This window comes from Rana temporaria, chromosome 3, assembly GCF_905171775.1.
Source record: "Rana temporaria chromosome 3, aRanTem1.1, whole genome shotgun sequence".
NCBI classification, from domain to species: domain Eukaryota; kingdom Metazoa; phylum Chordata; class Amphibia; order Anura; family Ranidae; genus Rana; species Rana temporaria.
Window position 1 is genome coordinate 282,521,113 of NC_053491.1, and position 25,579 is coordinate 282,546,691.

At 40.3% G+C, this 25,579-nt stretch overlaps 1 protein-coding gene across 4 annotated transcripts in view; it reads left to right on the forward strand.

Annotated features, from left to right (window-relative positions):
• FBXW11 (F-box and WD repeat domain containing 11) overlaps positions 1 to 25,579 on the forward strand; it is a 409,123-nt gene that overhangs the window by 265,935 nt on the left and 117,609 nt on the right. For all 4 annotated transcript variants that reach the window (XM_040344702.1, XM_040344701.1, XM_040344705.1 and 1 more), the window contains 2 exons: positions 22,077 to 22,195; positions 22,283 to 22,393. In XM_040344702.1, coding sequence (XP_040200636.1) covers positions 22,077 to 22,195; positions 22,283 to 22,393 — 230 coding nt within the window. The remainder of the gene's footprint in view (positions 1 to 22,076; positions 22,196 to 22,282; positions 22,394 to 25,579) is intronic.

Here is a 25,579-nt window from a genome sequence, read left to right on the forward strand (position 1 = left end):
AATGAAAGCTGTGATGTTCCCGCACGCCGTTTAACCCATGCGGCGGTGCGATGCGGCGGGGGGCGAGTATTCTAATTAGGTATCGGGGGTATTTGCGCGAGTACAAGTACTCCCGCAAATACTCGGTATCGGTCCCGATACCGATACTGGTATCGGTATCGGGACAACCCTAATTACCAACATTGAACCTTGTGTTTGCTGGAACCTATTGTATAAGAGCAAGATTGCCTGTCATTTGGACTATTTTTAAGTGCAGCCAGCACATTGCCTGCAGGGGGCGCCGGCAGGCCGGCTCGGCCAAGATTTATCACAGCAAAAGTCCAGTGTGTGTGTGTGTGTGTGTGTGTGTGTGTGTGTGTGTGCGGTAACTAGGTTGAGGAGTACAAAGACAGGTTTGTCTTGCCTACAGTCGAGCATGGTGGGAGTATCATGGTCTGGGGCTACATGAGTGCTGCTGGCACTGGGGAGCTACAGTTTATTGAGGGATTGGTTGACATCAGAACACAAATGGGTGAAATCTCCCCAATGGGACACAGGGTAATAAAACTTACAGGGTTAAAACTCTTCTTTACTCTATCAACATTTTTAAAAAAAACAAGGTTTGCCTTTAGTTACAATTTAACACTGGTTTCTGTCAGAAGGGTATGTTGAATTTGTTAATGACATTACTGTCTTGATTGCTAAAACCCATCCTTTCTTGCTCATACATCACAGGACACAGAGCCTTAATAGGTTATGTAGTCGCCACAGGTGATTGGACACTGGCAAACCCAATTAGAATTGTGTTCCACCCCTATATAACCCCTCCCAAATGGAGAGTACCTCAGTTTTTTCACCAGTGTCTAAGGTGGAAAAAAAGTACCGCTCCAAGCCCTGCGACCTATGCTGTGCTCCCGCCCTGTAGCACTAACAGGTGCAGACCCTGCCTTGATCCGAGGAAAAATAAATAATCCTAGACTACCGCACTCTGATGAACGATTTATTGAAACAAAATAAATAAAGGATAAAATCCAAAGCTTTATGACATCCAAAAATTCATACAACACTGCAATCAATAGTATGAATTGGACACAGGGGACAAAAGGCTAACATGTTTCACATCATGGATAGATGCTTAGTCATAGCTGGGTTGTGGGAGGATCTGAAACGATTGAAATGGAAAACTTTGAACGCCTCCAAACCAACTAAAGCTGGTCTGCACAGCATTAGAAAATTAGATGCCTGATTGAAACTGACACAACCCATGTTCAGAACAGCATCTGCACAATCAAAAACAAAAACACACACGTGACATTCTAACCTAAAACACATTTTATGATATAGACTTTATAAGTGTATGTGAAAAACATACAAAGAAATGCAATAAATATATATAAATATACTGCAAAAATAAAATAAAGTGCTGTTAAATAAATATAAATGAAAACTAATATAAATATCATAGTAATAAAATGTGGAAACGTGAATGTGGAATTATTCATGAATTTGGTGCTGATCTGTGTTGGAAATAAAACATAACAAATTATTGATAAGCAAGTGCACAAAAACTACAATAAATATATGAATATAAATGTGTGTGTGTATATGTATGATATATATATATATATATATATATATATATATATATATATATATATATATATATATATTATAATAATTAGGGGTGTTGAAAATTATCGAAGCATCGAGATTATACCCTGGACGATTCTGCATCGATGCGGTATTAGCAATAATCGATTGTTAATGACGTAATTGTGGCCCCTCCCCCGCACAGCAATGTCTTTGCTGGAAAGATATGCCGCTGATCGGCAGGCTGCGCCTGGAGCTGTCCCCTCCTCAACTCACATAATAGTAGCCTGAGCCTCGTTGCTGCCCCCACCCACGATCTCCCCCTCCTCTGGGATTTGGAGCTCTGACTGGACAGTGACACTGGTCATCTCCCCGATGGGCGGTGCCGAGCCGCACGAGGAGCTGAGAGACAGAGACACACAGATCACTGCACGGAGCTGAAACTGCAGTTGTTGTAACATCCGTGGGATGAGCCATAAAGTTGGCTTCTGGACACAAAAATTGAGCTGCGAGGAAATGAGGGGGGGATGGAAGTGCTCCGGAGGTGAGAGATGAGCCTGTCATGCTTGATATATGGGTGAGTGTATAGAGGTGGCACATCCCCCCCCCCCCTTCCTGCTGCAGCTATCCTGTGCGTGGGCTGTCTAATTTCTTCCTGTGATTTCCCTATCTCTCCCCTCTGGAACCATCTACTGATCTGCAAGCAGGATATTTCTTGCTGATTGGAATGTCTCCCTTTTTTTATTTGTGCAGTGATGTTGACCTGTTTACTATGCAAGTTGCTGCCAAAAGACTCAATGGGTTTGTTAAAGTGATACTAAAGGGTATTATTTTTTTCTTTAAAATAAAAATCATACTTACCTGCTGATCTTCTGTATAATTTCCGCAGTCTCTGACCATTTCCTGTAGCATGTCCCCAGTCTCTGATCATCTTGTGTAGCATGCACGCAGTCTCTGACCATCTCCTGTAGCATGCACGCAGTCTCTGACCATCTCCTGTAGCATGCACGCAGTCTCTGACCATCTCCTGTAGCATGCACGCAGTCTCTGACCATCTCCTGTAGCATGCACGCAGTCTCTGACCATCTCCTGTAGCATGCACGCAGTCTCTGACCATCTCCTGTAGCATGCACGCAGTCTCTGACCATTTTCTGTATTATGTCCGCAGTCTCTGACCATCTTCTGTATTATGTCCGCAGTCTCTGACCATCTCCTGTACTATGTCCGCAGTCTCTGATCATCTCCTGTACTATGTCCACAGTCTCTGATCATCTCCTGTACTATGCCCGCAGTCTCTGACCATCTCCTGTAGCATGCACGCAGTCTCTGACCATCTCCTGTAGCATGCACGCAGTCTCTGACCATCTTCTGTAGCATGCACGCAGTCTCTGACCATCTCCTGTAGCATGCACGCAGTCTCTGACCATTTTCTGTATTATGTCCGCAGTCTCTGACCATCTTCTGTATTATGTCCGCAGTCTCTGACCATCTCCTGTACTATGTCCGCAGTCTCTGATCATCTCCTGTACTATGTCCACAGTCTCTGATCATCTCCTGTACTATGCCCGCAGTCTCTGACCATCTCCTGTACTATGTCTGCAGTCTCTGACCATCTCCTGTACTATGTCTGCAGTCTCTGACCATCTCTTGTACTATGCCCGAAGTCTCTGATCATCTCCTGTACCACATCTGCAGTCTCTGATCCATCTCCTTTAGTATTTTGGGGGAAGAGCCATGCGCACTTGCGCTGCAATCGTGATGCATCGCGGAATCGAATTGTGGCCTTGATAATCGTAATCGCATTGAATCGTGAGACCGGTGAAGATGCGCAGCTATATATATATATATATATATATATATATATATATATATATATATATATATATATATATATATATATATATATATATATATATATATATATAGTATTAAGTGGAATTAAATCTGATTAAATACAATTAAAATCGGACCCGTGTGGTGCAATAAATTGAATTAAATATTTATTTATGTGCAGACAAATATGTTCAATGTTTGTATAATATAGTCATGCCCATGATGTAATATGGGCAAACCCCGACAAGCATGATGAGTATGCATGAAGAGAAATTGTTTATAAACAAAGACATAAAAACATAATATAATTTGCTAACATTTGTATAAATGAATATACAAAAGTTGTTCTAATTACTACCAACACTTGTCATATAAGCTGATCCCTTGCGTCTGAAAAATATATAAAGAATAATATCATTAACATAAGTCTATTTACAGCAAGGGAATATATGGAATAAAATGACAAGTTTGATGTAGGTCGAGCCCTAAACACTGTATGTTAAATATTAAAGGATGTGTATATGTGGTGTAAGTATGTATTTCATAACCAAAAAGTGGTCTGTTTTGATATATTTCATCCCAAACAAAGGGAGTACTGTATATAAACCAAATATACATCCTGGAACAAGATAACTTGTGTGCATTTAAAGAGAAGTATAGTATAAACAATATATGATCAATATATGAATGAGGATGGTTTAAATTACTAATAAAAATGGGATACATCCCACTCAAAATTTAGTACTTAAGAAAAATATCCACCGGATCTCTTGTTTACACAATATATTGAACTTATGACCACCTCTCAGTGATTTTACAATTGGTGATAAGTTCAATATATTGTGTAAACAAGAGGTTCGGTAGAAATATTTCTTAAAGGAGTTGTAAAAAAAAAAAAAAAAAGTTTTGTTGAAATGACTGTTTACAGGGTTTAGAGACATAATAGTTAACTGATTCCTTTTAAAAATAGATAAAAATCAATAATATATTGCAGGGCTCAAAATGTCAAGTCCTGAGCTACTAGCCATGCCTCAAGGTGTAATCCAATGCAAATCCGTATAGGTCAAAAATATCAGTTCACATACTACTCCTCCCAGGTGAGATTTTAAGGTTGCATATTCCAAAGCTGTTGGGACATGTAAGCTTCATACTACTGTGCTCCCCTTAAGGTGTTGTACTCACCAGATAACGGGTGTTGGTCAGCCTTGGGTATACTCAGCCTCAGCTGTTCAGGAAGAGAGGGTATCCCCATAAACCGAAAAGCAAAAAATAAAGCGGCAAGATGCAAAAGTGAAACCCCTGCTAGTAAAACAAAGAACTCTGAGGAAAAATGGGTATGCTTTAAGAGAATATTAAGTAAGGGTATTAGCCAGTGCATCCCAATGGGAAATACATTTAAAAGAGCTAATAAGTCCTGCGTGGGGGCGAGCACGCATACTAACCCCCAGCCAGAACTGCTCGGATGATGGGGGCAAGCTTACTGAGGAGGAACAGGAAGTGAGACATTGAGGCAAAGCAAAAAACATTTAGAAGGAAAATCAAAGGAAAAGGTAAGTGAACCAACAATGCACTAGCTTAAAGGAACCTATTTAGAAAATAAAAACCTTTACAACCCCTTTAACTCAATGTAAACATGCATATAAAAGCAAAGAAAGCCTTCAAAAAATACAATGCAGTGGGATCATCATCAGCATTCCAACTTTACAAAGAATGCAACAAGAAATGTAACGGTGCAATCAGGGCAGCTTGGAGAGAACACGAAAGGCACATAGCGGAGGAGAGTTAAATTAAAAATGGGAGGTCAGATCCTATTGTCCCATAAAGAATGATAAAGGGAATCTGGTTACTAAGGATGGAGAGATGGTGAAGGTATTGAATTTATTCTTTTCAATCTTCACGAGGGAAACGAAGGCTTCAGTAACCAAAACTGCAATGTTCTCATGCCACATCGCAGAAAGCACCATCATGGCCAAGAGAGGATAGAATTGGGTTTAGACTTTAAAAACGTAACAATAAGTCACCGTGGAAAAGGTGGCTTGCACCCTTAATGAGCTCAGTCAAGTAATTGCCAGACCCTTGTTCCTAATTTTTACGAACAGTCTACTGATTGTAATGGTACCAGCGGATTGGAAAAAAGCCAATGTAGCTCCAATATTGAAAGAAAAGGGCCAACATGAATCCCTGGGAATTAGACCAGTTAGCCCAACATCAATTGTATGCAAGCTCTTGGAGGGGATAAGGGACTATATACAAGATTTTAGTAATGACAACGGTATCATTAGCAGCAATCAGCATTGATTCACGATTAATCGTTCTTACCAAACCAGCCTATTAACCTTCTTTGAGCGGCCATCTAGATAATGGAAGGCCCGTAGACGTGGTGTATCTGGATTTTGCAAAGGTATTTGATACAGTTCCCCATAAACGTTTACTGTACAAACTAAGGCCTGTCAGCATGGACCATAGGGTGAGTACATGGATTGAATACTGGCTACAGGGGGAGTTGAGAGAGTAGTTATAAATGAGGGAGTACATGGCATGGTCTGGTGTGGAGAGTGGGGTCCCCCAGGTTTCTGTCCTGGGACCAATCCTATTTAATTCATAAACGACATGGAGGATGCGATAAACGACTCAGTATTTGCAGTCGATATTAAGCTTAGCAGGGCAATAACGTCTCCACAGGACGTGGAAACCTTGCAAGAAGATTTGAACTAATTAATGTGGTGGGCAACTACATGGCAAATGAGGTTTAATGTAGAAAAAATTAAAATAATGTATTTGGGAGGCAAACATATGGAGGCAAACATATGAATGCAATCTACTCACTAAGGGGAGAACCTCTGGGGGGGAATCTAGGATGGAAAATTACCTGGGGGTCCTAGTAGATAGGCTCAGAAATAGCATGCAATGCCAAGCTGCTGCAAGCAAAGCAAACAGAATATTGGCATGCATTAAAAAGGGGATTCACTCCAGGGATAAAACAATAATTCTCCCACTTTACAAGACTCTGGTCCGGCCGCACCTTGAGTTATCCATCCAGTTCTGGGCACCAGTCCTCAGGAGGGATATACTGGAAAGAGTCCAGAGAAGGGCAACAATGCTAATAAATGGACTGGAGGACCTGCGTTATGAAGAAAGGTTATGAGCACTGAACTTATTCTCTCTGGAGAAGAGACGCTTGAGAGGGGATATGATTTCAATGTACAAATACTGTGCTGGTGACCCCACAATAGGGATAAAACTTGACACGTGGCCATTCACTAAAATTTGAAGAGAAGCAGTTTAACCTTAAACTGTGTAGAGGGTTCTTTATTGTAAGATTAAGCATGTGGAATTCTCCTACAGGCAGTGGTTTCAGCAGGGAGCATCGATAACTAAAAAACTAAAACCCTAGACCCTAATGACAGCTAGGACACAATCTGATTATCAGAGAACCCAGACTAAAAACGTGTTAACCTTACGCTTATCTGTGGCATGCACGCTTGCAGACACGGTAATATCTGTAAATATGTCTTAACAACCGATGTGTTTACCAATTCTGATGGTACAAAGAAGTACAAAATTAAGCAATTTATTAATTGTTCTACAACGAGAGTTATATGCTCTGTTGTCCGTTTAGCAAAATATACATAGGTAAGATTAAAAGACAACTTTGTATAAGAATTAGTATAAGTATAAACGAATGATGATTGCCGTCTGGCATTACTTAGTTTCATCAAGGCAATCCAAAGGGGCTAACGGTAAAGGGTATTTATGTTCTGAACCTTCCTTTGAGAAGGGGTGATTTTGATACCATCCTGTTACAGAAGTAGAAATATGGATTTATAACCTGGGTTCTTTAATACCACAAGGCTTGAAACAATGAATGAAATTTGCAACCTTTTCTGGGGGTGTAGTAAATTCCATGTATTAAACTGCTCTATGAGCGTCGGTAATATTTTAAAGACATGTCATTTCAAATGTTTCAATTTATTAACTACGGTAACACTTCCAGGGTAAAAATGCGTTTATTCAAACATTTTCTATAGTCTTTATTACTTTTATTTCTCTTTTCTGCTTTTCCATTATAAAAGTAGGGGAGGGTTTAGTTAAACATCTTGATTACCTCCCCCTCCCCTGCACTGGAGAGAAATAGGCGGCAGCCAGGTGCACTCATTGGTATATTTTTTTTTTTCCCACAAAAAGTTTATTGAAATCGAAAGAAGATACAAATGCACGTATATTACAAGTAATCATAAGTAGCATTCATTAACCAGGTGTACAATAAACAGTGTCTTGTTAATCCAAATAAGATCATATAAAATATATTTGTATTAGTTAGGAGATCCAGTTGTGGATTACCTAAAACAGGGGTGTCAAACTCAATTTCATTGTGGGCTGCATTAGCATAATGATTGCCCTCAAAAGGGCCAGTTGTATCTGTAAGATTAGATGTTCAACATATCCACTCCCCTTACATTAGATGTCAAGAGCCACACCACCATCCTACTTTCCCTTACATTAAAGTGCATCCCCTTTCCTTATGCTGCTGCTGGGAAGAAGCTGGATGCATTGCTTGAAAGCAGAAAGTAAAGGTCTGGCGAAGGACCAGAGGAGGGCTGGAGCTCTCCTGCAGTTGCAGGAGAGGTGCGAAGGCCACATGAAATGGCTTGGAGGGCCGGATTGGGCCCGTGGGCCTTGTGTTTGACACCTGTGACCGAATACATTTAAAAATGATGAAATACCCAGGGTATTCTTCATCCATAGAACCAGGAGAATATACAAAGGAATGTGGCTTTTGCTTAATGGGTAAAATACCAGTTAATACATGGGTCTGAACAAAATGTCAAAATAGAGGGTTGGAAAATGAAGTAAGATTATCAAGTGGCAGACCTTACTTGTGAGTATATAAATACAGTATGTAAACTTAGTATGTAATTTATAATACATTTAAAGGAGCACTTTTAGTGTTTTATATAAGCAAAGTTTGTAGAATTGTGGTCAACGGACCTCCAACAATCCTTACGATATTAGTTAAAGGGGTTGTAAAGGTTGTTTTTATTTTCTAAATTGGTTCCTTTAAGCTAGTGCATTGTTGGTTCACTTAACTTTTTCCTTCCATTTCCCTTCTAAATGTTTTTTATCTTAGTTTGAATTTCTCACTTCCTGTTTCTCCTCAGTATGCTTTCCACCATCATCTGAGCGGTGGAAAGTGATTTAGAACAGCTTACTGAACACCTTACTGAGGAAGAACAGGAAGTGAGGAATTCAGACAAAGAAAACAAAGAAAAAAAATGTAAGTGAACCAACAATGGACAAGCTTAAAGGAACCTATTTAGAAAATAAAAAATGAACCTTTGCAACCCCTTTAAGTGCATCCAACAATAGATATTTGAAAATCATGGACAAAAGGGGGTGTAGAGAATGTAATTCCCTCATAGGGGGGTTTAAATATATCAGAAAAAGGTAATGGAAAGAAAATCAGAAGTGTATAATCGTATATTACTGTCTAATTCATTTGATTCTTTGAAATCTTAAGGGGGACAAGATTGTAAAGATGCAGTATAGTCTGTTGTAGTTTTAAAATGTTGCCAGCTAGCCCATGTTTTTCAGAATAACGTGGAGTCATGGGCTTGATGAATAAGCTCCTCCATTTCAGCTATGTTGTTTGCCCTTTTAATCCATTCAGCTGTTGTAGATGGATGGATTTCCAGTGTGCTGAAATACACATTTTGGCAGCATTGATAAGGTGTAAGACTAGAGATCGATGATACGATTTTCTGGGAATAGAAGAGTGGTGTAAGAGTAGTTGGGCAAGTGAGAAGTCAATTTTGAGAGAGGTGATAGGAATGATAAGTTGATGAACTTCTGTCCAAAAATTTTGAATCACCGGGCATTCCCACCAGATATGTAATAGGGAGCCATCATGTGCATGACATCTCCAACATATGGATGGAATAAGGGGATTAATTTTATGTTATTTATGTGGAGTTTGGTACCATCTTGCAAAAGAATTTAAATTTTTCTTGTGCCGAAACATTAATTGAACCTTTATGAATAGGAGTATATTTTCCATGAGTTATGGAAAGGTCTTTTTCCCACTTCATTGTTAGATTTGGTAGTGCAATCAGCGAATAAAATATTATATATGATCGATATTAAGTGTCTCTGTGGTTCTATATTCATGCAAAGCTTTTCAAAGAGTTTCTTGTCTCAAAAAAAACGAGCGTAACTTAGGGTCATATGCCCCAGAAGAGAATTGGGAAATGTCCATTAAGGACATGAGTGTGGATTTTGGTAGAAACTTGTTGTTAGAGAAAAATATTACTGCTCTAAAATCTGATTGGAGACCTGAATTAAGAGGAAATGTTTGAATCATTCCTGGGGGAAACTTTGGGCCAGATTCACATAGCTGCGCTCCGGCGTAGCGCAAGTTTCCAGCGTAAGTGCTTGATTCACAAAGCACTTGCGTGTAAACTTTCGGTAGCGTAAAGCCGTCCGGCACAAGCCCGCCTAATTCAAATGGGGCGTGTACCATTTCAATTAGGCGCGTTCCCGCGCCGAACGTTCTGTGCATGCTCCGTTTGGAAATTTCCCGCCGTGCTATGGCTGGTCTAAATCTAAGCCACGAAATAGCAGGCTTAAGATTGCAACGGGAAAAACCGACTAACGACGACGTAAGAGAATGCGACGAACGCGCGTACCTTCGTGGATCTCCGTAAACAGCCAATTTGCATACCCGACGCTGGAAAACAACGCGAACTCCACCCAGCAGCCGCCGGAGAATTACACCTACGATCCAAAGGCATACGTACGCCTGTCGGATCTATGCCAAAAGCCGTCGTATCTTGGTTTGAGGATTCCAAATCAAGATACGACGCAGCAAATTTGAAAATATGCCGGCGTATCAGTAGATGCGCCGGCGTATTTATGCTGTGAATCTGGCCCTTTGGGTTTTTGCAAACTGGTGTTGGTGGTCCTGGTAAGGAAGAGATTGTGAATTGTCTGCACATTTTTGTAAATGTTTGCAAAGTGTTGCCTATTAATGGGTGTTTAGCCTGCATTCACACCTAGGCGACAAAACGCCTGAAGCGCGACGCTCGTGCCGCTGGAGGGGCGAATTTCCATTGATGTCTATGAGATGGTTCACATCTCACGCCGAAACACCGTACGCCTGCCGCCTGAAAACAAGTTCCAGACCCTTTTTTTCAGGCGGCATTAGCGTTCGGGCATAGACATCAATGGAAATTCTTTGTAAAAAAAAAAAAGTAAACCGCGGCAAAATCCGCCGCGTACACGGCGCTACAATGTGAATGCAGCCTTACATTGTACCGGAATATGTGCCATTGCTGTCCAGGGAAGTTGCCTAAGTGTTAACATAGAGAATGCATGTTTTATTCATGCTTTAGTGCAGGCATGTATGTTCCAGTCCACTACCCTTGATAGTTGACAGGCCCAATAATATTTGCGGATGTCTAGTAGTCCTGCACTACCTTTCATTTTAGGAATGGTTAATCTATCAAAGCTCAACCTCGGCCTTAGTTTATCTCAGATAAATTCTGAACAAGATTTTCGTAGAGAGGTAAAAAAAAAACGCTGAGGGTGAGAAATAGCAACTGTCCGTAGAACATAAAGAATTTTTGGTAGGATTTTAACTTTCACAATGGCCGTTCTACCGAACCATGAAAACGTACCTGAAGAAAACGACTTAAGATCCTTCTGTATGTTGTGAAGAATTGAAGTTCACTTACCCTTTCCTTCGATTTTCCTTCTAAATGTTTTTTTCTTTGTCTGAATTTCTCACTTCCTGTTCCTCCTCAGTAAGCTGTTCCGTAAGCTGTTCTGGCTGACTAATCACCGCTCGGATGATGGGGACAAGTTTACTGAGGAGGAACAGGAAGTGAGAAATTCAGACAAAGGGAAACAAAACATTTTGAAGGGGAATCAAAGGAAAAAATTAGTGAACCAACAATGCACTAGCTTAAAGGAACCCATTTAGAAAATAAACCTTTACAACCTCTTTAACCACTTAAGACCCGGACCATTATGCAGGTTACGGACCTTACAAAAGCGAAAGTGCAATCCGCGCAGAAAAAATGAATAAACAAACCCCCTATGCAAGCTGAACACTATTGGAATAACACAACATTCTACTGGCAAATATATACAAAAGAGAAGTGCAGCGCAAATAAAAACAAAATAAATAATTAATAAAAAAATAATTATTAAAGATACAATATTCAAAAAGAATTCTTGAATAATTAAGCATGTAGCAAGTGAAAAAAACAATATAAGGAATACTGTGCAAAATTCAAGTATTAATGAAAATTATTGATCATAAAAATAAATCAAGCATGTGGCCAGTGAAAACAAGTCCATAAAGATGATCCACCAGTGCTGAGATTCACAGAATGTGACAATTCCTCCACCAAAGGTCTCTCTAGGTACTCTCACCTCCCAGCATGGACCCCTGAATTACCAGGAAGTCATGCAAAGCAGAAATTCCAAAGATCAAATCCTCACCAGGAGTCCTCCAAATCGTTAATTACTCCACAGAGAAAAATAAATATCTTTAGACTCAGCAAGCGGCATAAGTACATAAGGGAACAAAAGACATGATCTAAGTCAGACATGTCCAAAGTCAGGCCCGGGGGCCAATTGCGGCCCGCGTTTCATTTTAATGTGCCCCCACTGGTAATTTGGATATATATCTTTTGTAGCTCCCAACGAATCCCAGAGCGCCGCACATTCAGAGGCTGCATTTATGTCAATGGTGGGGCTGCATTAATTGCAATGGTGAGGCTGCATTCGTGGTACTTGTGAGACTGCATTCATGGCAATGGTGAGGCTGCATTCAGAGGCGGCGTTCATGGCAATGGTGAGGCTGCATTCAGAGGCGGCGTTCATGGCACTGGTGAGGCGGCGTTCATGGCACTGGTGAGGCTGCATTCAGAGGCTGCGTTCATGGCAATAATGAGGCTGCATTCATGGCAATAACGAGGCTGCATTCATGGCAATAACGAGGCTGCATTCATGGCAATAACGAGGCTGCATTCATTGCAATAATGAGGCTGCATTCAGAGGGCTGCATTCATGGCAATAATGAGGCTGCATTCAGAGGCTGCATTCATGGCAATAATGAGGCTGCATTCATGGCAATAATGAGGCTGCATTCAGAGCAATAATGAGGCTGCATTCAGAGCAATAATGAGGCTGCATTCAGAGGCTGCATTCATGGCAATAATGAGGCTGCGTTCATGGCAATAATGAGGCTGCATTCATGGCAATAATGAGGCTGCGTTCATGGCAATAATGAGGCTGCATTCATGGCAATAATGAGGCTGCATTCATGGCAATAATGAGGCTGCATTCATGGCAATGGTGAAGCTGCAGATGGGCACTGATTAGGCTGCATTGGTGGGCACTGACCCTTATTTTGCTTCACAGTTCTTTTCCTGAAACTTCCCTCTTAAAGTGAAGGTGGGCGTTATAAGCCTGTGCATGTTATACGCCGATAAATACAGTATATCAAAATAAAATGCCCAAGCTCATCCTTGAGCTCTTCAACCCACACGCAGCCACAAAGGCAAGAGAATTCTTGTTGGACCGCTTAATAGTTAATTTTCATTTCATTCTAATGATTCAAAGAATGTCAGGTAAAATGGTTGTCCCTCACGCATGTTCACTTCATCAAATCTGGCCCTCTTTGAAAAAAGTTTGGACACCCCTGATCTAAGTGCTCTCCGCTTTTTCAAAACACAGGTAATTTATTAAAACCACAAATTACTCACAAACAATTGAGCAAAAACAGCATGTAATGATTTCCTAATAGACTGTGCAGCGGCGGGTGACGTCATGCCCGCGCACGTACGCGTTGCGTTCAATACAGAACTTCCTCAGCAGGGCGTGGCCACGTCGTCACCCAATTGGCTTAATATAGACAACCGTTACCATGGCAGCAAACCGAAGCACAACAAGCGAATCCAGGCACCATATTGCCGTGGCCGTCAGAAGAGGAGAAAAACAGACAATGCCTCTCAGCCTGCGCACATGGAAAACTGCAAATAGATTTGTTTGCCTAAATATAAAATAATTAAGAGCATATGTAAAACCTCATAATACTCTTAAATATAAAAAAACATATACTAAAAATTGTTTATTTTACAATAATAATAAGATCCCTAATAGCTACCAGGGATCATATTGCCATCTTGTGGCTGGAGGTTATTACAACTCCCATAATATCCTAAAATATACAGCAGCACATAAAGACATCACCCAATGCTGATTAAAAAACAGTCCACTAATTAATACATAAACAGACAAAATATAAACAAAATAAATATGCAATATCAAATTATTAAAATATGCCATAATGATAATACTAAAAATAAAATTATATTTTAATATTCTTCTTTGTAGAATTGCTTACTCATTATTACTAAACCTCCCCCTTTGTCCGCCGGATGGATAATTGCCTCTTTTTTTTTTTCCTCCTCTTAATAAATGTGGGATCTCTAATTTTCCTCACCTTCGTCTGATCAAGATCACTCAAAACCTCACCTTCGTCTGATCAAGATCACTCAAAACCATACTTTTAAACACTTCAATATTATTTTGAGTCTACATTAGATGGATTAAACACAGACTTATTCCTCAAGTTTGAACCTGTACTGACAGGAATCAGGGAGGATCTTTCAGCTGGTTTAGATTAAAAAAAATATATATTTAATGTGGATTTAATTTGGATAAGCTGATATAGGTTTGAAATTTGTTGAAATTTCTGACAGGTGCGAACTTGTCCTTTATCAAGTACACTAAGCTCATCTTCAGAAAGATCAATACCACTAATATTAAAAATATCTGTGACTAATGGGACTTTATCCTTTTTAATTGTTCTTCTTCCTCCTCGTTTTCAACGGTTACGGACCTTGCCCCTTTTTGCGATTCGCCACTGCTTTAACTGACAATTGCGTGGTCGTGCGACATGGCTCCCAAACAAAATTGCCGTCCTTTTTTTCCCCACAAATAGAGCTTTCTTTTGGTGGTATTTGATCACCTCTGTGTTTTTTTTTTTTTTTTTTTGTGCTATAAACAAAAATAGAGCAACAATTTTGAAAAAAACTTTTTGCTATAATATCCCCCAAAAATATATAAAAAAACAGTTTAGGCTGATACGTATTCTTCTACCTAATTTTGGTTAAAAAAAAATCGCAATAAGCGTTTATCGGTTGGTTTGCGCAAAATTTATAGCGTTTACAAAATATGGGATAGTTTTATTGCATTTTTATTAAAACTTTTTGTTTTTGTTACTACTAATGGCGATCAGCGATTTTTTTTCTTGACTGCGACATTATGGCGCACACATCGGACCATTTTGACACATTTTTGGGACCATTGTAATTTTCACAACAAAAAGTGCTATAAAAATGCATTGTTTACTGTGATAATTACAATTGCAGTTTGGGAGTTAACCACTAGGGGGAGCTGAAGGGGTTAAGTGTGACCTCATATGTGTTTCTAACTGTAGGAGGGCGGGACTGGACGTGTGACGTCATTGATTGTCCTATCTATATCAGGGAACAGACGATCAATGACACTGCCACAACGAAGAACAGGGAAGGTGTGTTTACACACACCTCTTCCGTTCTTCAGCACCGGTGACCGATCTCAGAACACCGGCGGCGATCGGGTCACGGAGCTTCGGACCGGGTGGCGGGCACGATCGTGACCCCACGGCTGGGCTTACGGAGACAGGTACGTGCTTGTGCCCAGCCGTGCCATTCCGCCAACGTATATCAGCGTGAAGGGGTCCTTAAGTGGTTAAGAGCTTCCAATTTTGCAAAGTTAATTTGTAAATTGGCCAACATATCGAATCTAGGTCTTTAAGAAGATTGGGAATTGTAGTATGTGGGTCTTGTAAGAATAATAAGATATGCGAATGCTGCACGTTTTTAAGTACTTTGACCAATAGTGATGCCTTTGATATCTGGGTTCTCCTTTAGGTATAATAGCAAAGGTTCAAGGGTGATAAAGATAAGAGGAGATAAAGGGCAACCCTGACGTGTTCCTTTGGAAACAGAGAAGGCGTCCGACAGGTGACTGGTCGAACGCTGGCTGTCGGGTTTGTATATAAGGCCATGATAAATTGTAAAATCCATTCTCTTATACCAATTTTTAATAGGACCTCTGTTATGAAGTCCCAAGCCACCCTGTCGATCGCTTCTCTGCATCCAAGTAAAGAAAATAACCTTGTTTTGTTGAGGTTAGCCAATGATGAATATTGAAAGCTTTAAGGGTATTATCCCTCACTTCCCTGCCAGGAATGAATCCTACTTGATCTAGTGTATTTAGAGATGTCAAAAAAGGTACAAGCCGTTTGCTAAAAAAAATTGCATAAATCTTCAGATCTACATTTAATGGTCTGTAATTGGAGATTACCGTTGGGTCTTAGGTTTTGCAATCACTGTTGTATGCACAGTAAGAAGGTCTCAGGGGGGTGGGGTATCCGAGGATAGAGTTATTAAATGTTGTAATAATGTGCGTGTTGAGAGTGGTGATGAAAGTTTTGTAATGGCCTACAGTCAATCCATCTGGACCAGGGATTTTGCCTGTTTTTTGTTTAAGTACCGCATCTAGTTCCGCTAAAGATGGTGATTCTGCATCGATTGCTAAAATAGGGTCGGACAATGTTTAGAAAGAAATTCTTTTAAAACGTGTTGACTATTCCCTCTTTTTGGGGAAGTGTCTTTTTTAATATTAGTTGTGTGTAGTATTTGACAAATTGGTCTATTTGAATATTGCTTGTTAATTTTTTTTCCCTGTTGGATCATGTATACAATGTATTGTTGTCGTGGCTTTTTGTTCATAATGTTCTGGCTAATAGCCTGCTGGATTTGTTTCTATATTCATAATTTCTGTGATAAAATGTACGTTTTTGTTCTCTTATTCAATTCATCCATTAATGTTACCCTGAGTTGGTACAGTTTGTGTAAAGTGCACAATGCTTGAGTTCCTGTTTGTTTTTTTTGTTTTTTGTTTTCTAGAGCATGAATGCTTTTATTATGCTGAGAGATGTATGTCTGTGTTTCTCCTTTTTTGGCTGCAATTGCCATGAATTCCCCTTGTATGAAACATTTGTGAGCTTCCCATAGAATCAAAGGGGAGACTTCAGGTCAATTCTTTTCTTAAAAAAATCCGTGAGCAGAGATGGGTCTAAGCACCATATTGAGGATTGTGACTTAATGGTAGGGAATTCTATGGACATAGTAATAGGGTGATGATCTGATGGGAACATAGGTTTAATCGATGTTTTAAGGAGGAAGGGTAGTTCTTTTTGAGATGAGAATAAGTAATCCAATCTAAAATGGCTGTTATGAGGTGTAGAATAAAACGTGTAATCATTTACCATGGGATTTATAGTACGCCATGAGTGATGCAGTAATCCTGAAGTTTTTTTAATTATACAGAGTGCTTTAAAGGGTAATTTGGAAGTACCATATGATGTGTCAATTAATGGATTTAAAGGAACATTAAAATCTCTGCCTAATAGTAGGGAACCTTCTTTCTTGAAAATATTGTATTGTAATGTTCCCGAAAGTTGTGGAAAAACATTCCATGGACTCAACATGCCTCTCGGCAAATAGCTTGGAGTGTCTAGTTTCGAAAAAGGGGTAATTTGGGGGGTTAGAACTGTCCTGGTACTTTATGCACAACATTAGAAGCTCATCACCCACTCTTCTAACCACTTGAAGACAAAAAGTTTTCTGACACCTTTTGTTTACATGATAAAATTATATATGTTTTTTGCTAGAAAATTACTTTGAACCCCCAAACATTTATTTATATATATATATATATATATATATATATATATATATATATATATATATATATATATATATATATATATATATATATACATTTTTCTTTTTTAAGCAAAAGTCCTACTGATTACATGGTAGGTGTTGGAATTCTTTTTTTCACACAGTATTTGCTCAGCATTTTTTCAAATGCAAATGAAAAATGTTTTTACCTTTTTTTTTTTTTTTTTTTTTTTTTTTATTAATATTTTAATGCACTAAAACACACTATATTGCCCAAATGTTGGGTAAAGTATAAAAGATGATTTTATGCCGAGTACATAAATGCCAAACACGACATGCTTTAAAATTAAGCACTACCGTGCAACGGCGACGAACTACATACATTTTTAAAGCCCTTTACGGAGGTCTACTGCTAAAATTACTGCTCTCGATCTGACGTTTGCGGTGATACCTCACATGCATTGTGCAATTGCTGTTTACATATGACACGAGACCAATGCTCGCGTTCGCCTTTGCGCGCAAGCTTGGGGGGACAGGGGTATTTTTTTTTCTTCTTAGAATTTTTAATTTGCGATTTTATTTTTACACTGTTGCTTTCATTTTTTTTTTTTTTTTTTTTTTTTATCCTCTTTATTTTCACAGAGAATTTAAATATCCCCTTATGATGGCAATAGGTTGTGACAGGTACTTTGGTGTGATAAGATGCTTTCCCAATGGCGCAGTTTGTCTGGCGAAACCAAAGTCATGAAATGCTCATAGCTTCCTGTTTCTCATGCCATAGAGATGATTGGAGGAGTTCTGGTCTCCGATCAGCTCTATGGTCAGCTGGCATAACCACCAGCTGCATTATCAAGTTCCCCGGTGGGACAGAGCCCGCGTTCTCTCCCACTGCTAGTAAAAGCAGTCTAGCGGTTAATTAGCCGTTAGAATTGCTTTTACATGAAAGCTGACCGCTGGCTGAAAAGAACGATACCAAGATGATATCTAAACCTGCAGGCATATTTCTGGTGTAACCACTTAAAATCTAGCAACATACCAGTATGTTGCTGGTCCTTGTTGGGCATATATTGTGTAAAAAAAAAAAAAAAATTCCATGCAGCCTGTGGGTTGAATGAAAAAAAGATTCATCGGTGGGTTTGCCCACCATTAGAATACTGCCCTGCATTCCACCCAATTCTAATGATGGCCATGCATGCGTTTTTAACTGCAGTGGTGAAAGCGCATCCTACATCGCTGGAGTCGCTGAGAGCAAATCCTTTTGCTTTCAAGATAAATAAATTGGTGCTTCTGCTGAATGGCGTACCTGAAAAGCAAACAATGGCAACAATAAAACAACATATTTATTGCAATCGATGTCTAAAAAATATATGTTGGGAGCAAATCGCCCCTCCACCCCTGCCCCCATGCTTAGGCATATATGCTCTTTTTGTTCTTTTTTTTAACAGTGGTGGTGAAATCACCTCCTACAGCGCTGGACTTGCTAATTTATGTATTGTGGTGTTGCTGTCAAGATACATAAATTAGTGCTGCAGCTGAATGGCGTACCTACAAAGAAAATAATGGTTAACAATAAAACGCAGTAAACAGTATATTATAAATTATTACATACCTGCAAAGTAAACATAACATAGTAACATTAAAACATTGCCGTTATAAAATACAGTGAACCAAAGCAGAACAATAGAGAGAACAATAAAACAAGTATTTTTGGCTCCTTTTTTCTTTTTATTTTTTTTTAACACTTTTATTTGTAACTGTAAAGGTTCCAGGTCTGGGTCTCTAAAAATGTGATGGCATCTTTGGAGACCCTGTGAAAGTATGTCCTATGACTGTGCAGTGCTGCACCCTACACTCATACTCAACTAGTGTGTGGTAGCGTTTGACACATTCACTGATGCAGAGAACAGTTTGGTTATGACAGGAGGGACAATAAAAGCAAGTGTCACGCCTGTATCCACGTTTCTTACAGAAATGACCTCTTCGTTTTTTTTTGGCCTGGGGTACCACAGAGGACTTCTGGGCAGTGCCTCTCATGCAGCCGGCTCACTGCATTTGCATAGCGAATTCGAGCCAAACCACCATCTGGAAGGGCTGTGATGAGCTCTTCCTGGAATTTAAAGCTGAGTTCCACCCAAAAATGGAACTTCTGCTTTAAGAGCAGGTGACCCCCTGACATTTTTTCGGGGGGGGGGGCAGAAACCACCAACTTCCTCCTGGGGCTCTGTGGCGCCGGAAGAAAGTTCACCTCGCCTCCCTCGCTCTCGGTAATCATCTGGGACACGTCACAGGTCCCAGGTGATTGCCTGGCCAATGAATGCGCGGCTCGCGCATGCCCGGCTGTGAAGCCACAGTCAGCTGCCCACAATACCGGTGCCGCAGAGAGGAGGCGGAGACGAGCCGGGCTTTGTACGCTCAGGGGGTTCGTACGCAGCATCGCTGGAACCTGGGACAGGTGAGTGTCCGATTTATATGGGTGGAACTCCGCATTAAGGAAGGATCTAGTTCATCTTGATGTCTTTTATAGCACAAAAGTGTTCAGCAGAGCCCATTGAAATGGGTAATACAGACACTTTTTTGTACTAGCATCTGGCCTTATGGGCAATTGGGTATGGTGCCAACAACTGGTTAAGGTCCACCCCTCCCATATTTAGGTTGTATTTGTGGACACGGATTTCTCTACAACACCAGTCGTGTTAGAATTTGGATAGTCGTATCTGTGGGAGGACAGAACAAAAACATTTAGATTATCCCTCTGCTTCACTGCGAGCAAATTATTACACTTCAAACAGGCTCTCCCCCCCAGTCCAAGACTGGACTCTACTAGCTGTTGGGGTAGTCCCCGGCGATTAGATCGCACAGTGCCATGTGCGCCAATTCCAGGATCAAACAAGTGGTAATAATTGTCCACGTACAAGTGCCCCCTTCCAAATAAGCGTCGCACACAATCTTGAGTAATTTTGGGCAGTTCTCGGACTCCACGTGACTATCTTTTCCCTCATAAAACTATATGTATAGCCTGTTGCCCTGTCACAAAGCTTTTACAACTTGACCCCATATCTGGCACGCTTGCTGGGAAGATACTGTTTGAAAGTCAAGCGAACAGAAAATTTAATCGGGGACCCCACAAAGCAGACAACTTGATTGGGAGTAAACAAGGCTGCAAGTTGTTTACGAGGGGCCAAATTTTGTAGAGACAATCAAATTCAGGGTTGCCCCAAGGACGACAGAGTTTATTGTCATTGAAATGCATGAACCATAAGGTCTGCTTGTATCTTGTCCTGGCCATGGATGCAGAGAACACGGGCATATGGGAAATTGAGTCAGTGGACCAATATAACAGCAATTCACTTTTTTTAACAATGTGCCCATGAGGGATAGGCCCAGAAAGGTCTTAAATTCGGAAACCGTGACTCCGCCCTTCCACTCTATAAGCTCACTTATATAAGCTGCAAATGCCCGAACAAATTCCAAAAAATGGGATGACTGGACTACCAACTGAGTATAATTATTTTTTTCCTCTAATTCACTAGCTTCCCAAACTGAACCACATGGCTGGGATGGTGTTCCCTACTCGGGTCCTCCCTGGTGCACTAGGGCAGTGCTTGTGACCGACTGTGATTGGACTCAGCCAGTCACGTTGTAAAGAGCCATTTTATTGGCTCTTTACACTGATCAGAGATGGTCTGTGTCTTTTATCAGTTTGGTTTTTCCAGGTTACTGTTAGGATGTTCACCTCCTCTTTATGAACTGCTTTGGGCAATTACATGGTTCATATGTGTTGCGGTCATCAGTGGAAGATCAAGACAATGGAATTTTTGTACTTTAAGGATAACTCCACTTTCATGGGGGGGGGAAATCGCAAATGAAAAAAAATATAGCATATGCAATTGCGACATCAGTCTTTTTGTAGTTAAATGTTATTAAAAGTTTCCTTTTCAATCGGCAGCTCTGTAATTTTCTGTAAAGTGCAATATGGCGACCTGGAGGTGTTCTTTACACAGAATGTGTACAAAACACCCCCCAGAAACATAATTTCCTATTTGTGTGATTGGCTCACTGATTTTCCCAGGAGTCTGCACCAAGATGCAAGTCCGGTTTTTGGTATCCCCTGCAACAAAAATGTCATGTTTGGCAAGATACTCTCAATAGGAAATAACATCTAAAGGGATGCAGATCCTGCAATTTTCCTCATTAGAGCCCTGATTCTGCAGCAGCTGGTTGATAATTCTGAAACCACTCCCATTAGACTCCACACAGGGGCACAGAGAAACAAACCGTGATTTCTTCAGATTGACAAAAGGTATGAATTTGAAACAAAGTTTGTTAAAATCCTTTTTTTTTTCCTCTCAACAAAAGTGGAGTGGCGCTTTAATGTAAAATACCTTTCTTGGAGTTTACGTTCACCTTGTGGTCGATGTTGGTTATTGGTATTTGTTTTTCTGTACTGCTTTCTATAACTGAGCAGGAGGGGTAATGGTCTTCATATTTTTTGCCCAATCTTCCTGTAGGTGGATTTGTAAGATATGGTTTGTGAATTTGAAGTTCCTATTTTTTTTTTTTTGTGTGTGTTTAAACTATATACAAAAACAACTTAAGGCAGTATCAATAAAAGCCCTGTATAATACCGATCTGAAGTGTGTTATGTATGCATTCGCACTTCAGTTCTGTATCATCTGTATTAAAAGTTCTTGTTGCATCCGGAGCTCCACTTGTTGAGGAATACAGTTTACTACATTGTTCTCTGTTTTTAGTTTGATTCTTGTGCATAAAAAGACAGTTGTTTAGTCAACTTAGAATGCATGTTTCAAAAATGTCAAGACCTGTTGCTTTATGATATGCTTTACAGCTTCCGCTTTCATATATTTGCAGGTGTGGAGCACAAGTACGTGTGAGTTTGTTCGTACACTAAATGGGCACAAACGTGGCATTGCTTGTCTACAATATCGAGATCGTTTAGTTGTAAGTGGATCCTCGGACAATACCATCAGGTAAACTGGAAAAATTTGTGTAAGAACTTCTTCCTCTGTGTGTCTTCACTAGAACTACTTTAATAATCAAATATTTCTCTTACACAGATTATGGGATATAGAATGTGGAGCATGTTTACGGGTTTTAGAAGGACATGAAGAGTTGGTCCGATGTATTCGATTTGATAACAAGAGAATAGTCAGTGGAGCGTATGATGGGTATGCATTATTTAAACAGTAACACGTGATTTTTTTTTTCCATGTCATGCATTTAGGGCACAGGTTTTGTGGAACAGCCTGGTTATACTGCCAATTCCTGGAGAACTGGACACTGACAAACTGTAGGTCAGCCCTATGGAGTACAACCTCCCCTATGACAAGAATAATTATTTTTATTATTTTTTTGCTAGTGTTCTTAGAAGGATGGATGTCTTTTTCAACTCTGCTGATTTTGAGACCTTTGTTTAACTAAATTTGTGAAATTTTTATTCAGCAGCCCATAGATTCAGATCCACCTCAGTATTCGTATCTCCCCAGTACAACTTTGAGTGCAGTTTCCCCTAGTCGGCATACTCATGGTTTTTACTGTGACAATCCTGCTGAGCTTTTGCCCCTGCATTATAGTGCTTTCCAGCCTGGCCTTTCTCTATAAGGGTATAATGTGACAGATTCATGGTAAAGCAGCAGATGTAAAAAGATTTTTGCTAACTGGATGAACTGGTTAGAGTCCACATCCCTGATACATAGAGTGAAAGGGTGGGATTTTAAATGGAACATAAACAGTGGTTTAATCAAAGTACAAAGTTGTTGAAACCTGGAATATATCTTGGGGAAAAAAAAGTGAAATCAAACACAGGAAGATAAAAACCGCATATAACCAGCTACTAAAATACCCAAAAAGAATGGTCATGGAAACGGGAACGTTTTAACATACAAAGTGAGAGTTTTTCCAGGGACAATAGGCTAAAGGATTCCAGATATGTAACCTTAATCTATAGTTGTAAAATGCACATAATTATGAACACGAACAGAATACACTGTCCGGACATGAACTCCCAAAAGGGGGCCTAGAGCATTTGGAACACCAGTGCAGAATGTTCTTTAGCCCCAGGGTCTCAGTACAGGTAATAAATCAATTGGTTAATGCATGGTATGTGAATAGATGGTAGCAAGGAAAATTGACATACATTAGTCCTATGCATACCTATATCCCCGATAGTAAGGAAGGTGTAAAGGGTACTTGTCCAAAAGACCAGGTCAGTTTAACCACTTAAGCCCCGGACCAAAATGCTGTCTAAAGACCCAAGGTGTTTTTACAGTTCGGGACTGCATCGCTTTAACAGACAATTGCGCGGTCATGCGACGTGGCCCCCAAACAAAATTGGCGTCCTTTTTTCCCCCACAAATAGAGCTTTCTTTTGGTGGTATTTGATCACCTCTGCGGTTTTTATTTTTTGCGCTATAAACAAAAATAAAGCGAAAATTTTGAAAAAAATGCAATATTTTTTACTTTTTGTTATAATAAATATCCCCCAAAAACATATATAAAAACATTTTTTTCCCTCAGTTTAGGCCGATACGTATTCTTCAACCTATTTTTAGTAAAAAAAATCGCAATAAGCGTTTATCGATTGGTTTGCGCAAAATTTATAGCGTTTACAAAATAGGGGATAGTTTTATTGCATTTTTATTAATTATTTTTTTTTTACTACTAATGGCGGCGATCAGCGTTTTTTTTCGTGACTGCGACATTATGGCGGACACTTCGGACAATTTTGACACATTTTTGGGACCATTGTCATTTTCACAGCAAAAAATGCATTTAAATTGCATTCTTTATTGTGAAAATGACAGTTGCAGTTTGGGAGTTAACCACAGGGGGCGCTGTAGGAGTTAGGGTGCATCTAGTGTGTGTTTACAACTGTAGGGGGGTGTGGCTGTAGGACTGACGTCATCGATCGAGTCTCCCTATAAAACGGATCACTCGATCGATGCGCCGCCACAGTGAAGCACGGGGAAGCCGTGTTTACACACGGCTCTCCCCGTTCTTCAGCTCCGGGGAGCGATCGCGACGGAGCGGCTATAAACAAATAGCCGCGCCGTCGTCCCGGATCGCTCCCCGAGCGAACCCGACTGCCGCATGTAGCGGGGGGGGGGTCCCGATCGGACCCCCCACCCGCTAGAAGGCAAGGACGTACAAGTACGCCCATGTGCCTGTACGTGCCATATTGTGGACGTACATATACATGCGGGGGTCGGGAACTGGTTAAGGTCAGAGGCATATTCGATCCACAGGTAATAGAACACCCAAATGGCAATCAGGGGATGCCCATATGCTTTTCTTGAGATTCAGATCTATAATGTCTGGTTACAGTAACCAAACAGATCTAAGTTTAAGCAGCAAGCATGTATAGTACAAAGGGAAAGGTAAGTCATCAAAGTAACATTAACGCCATGCCATTTGGCATAATGGCACCATGGTAGCAAGGTAATTTAGTGTACCTTCTTTGTACAGCAAGGCAGCGATGCTGCTGTCTCCCAGGTGACGCAGGGAGCTGAAATAGGGCCGGCGTGTTTATACCTAATCCAGTTTATTGCAGGGGTGTGGCTTGAGTGGCATCTCAGGGCAGTCAACCAATGGCGCTTCTATGTGGGTCCCCCTGAACCGACGGCGCACCGCGTGGCGCCGCCGACCCGGGTGGAACTATTCTGGGTCAACCCAAAATAACTGGCACTTTGTGTACTCTAAATCAGACATGGAAACAAATGGTGCCTAGAGGTATTCAGTAACATGCAATAACTGCAGAAAGCCCAAATGAATATAACTAAAAAAGAAAGAGGGGTGAGATAAAGGGAGGGAAAAGGGAAGAGGGGTGAGATAAAGGGAGGGAAAAAAGAAGAGGGGGAAAAAGGCAAAAGGTGAAAAATAGAGAGAGAGTCCTCACACATGGGATCAGTATAAAAGGGCTATACATAACTGATAACATATTAACATCATGTTGGAAGAATATCATGACAATAGACATCATAATGCGATCCAACACATTGGGGCCAAAAATATAGTAATGGAACTAATAAAGTTCAGGTCCCCCAGAGCCGAATCCCTCTAAAAAAGGTTTGTAGGAGATCACCTCATTTAGGCCTGGAAAGAAGGTGGCATTTCATCTAAAATTCCAACATTTGTGTTGCTAATGTGTTTTTTTTTTCAATCCCCACACCTCATTCCTGGTACACTCTATGTCCTGCACCTGGAGTAAGTGAGAACCATTGAAAACAAAATCATTGTGGCATTCGAGTGCATCAATGATGAAATCCTTGAACTTGCATTCAAATCTACTTTTCTCAGACAGACCTTGTTGAATGCAAGACAATCCTTTATCATGCAAAATGGAGCTGTATAAATCT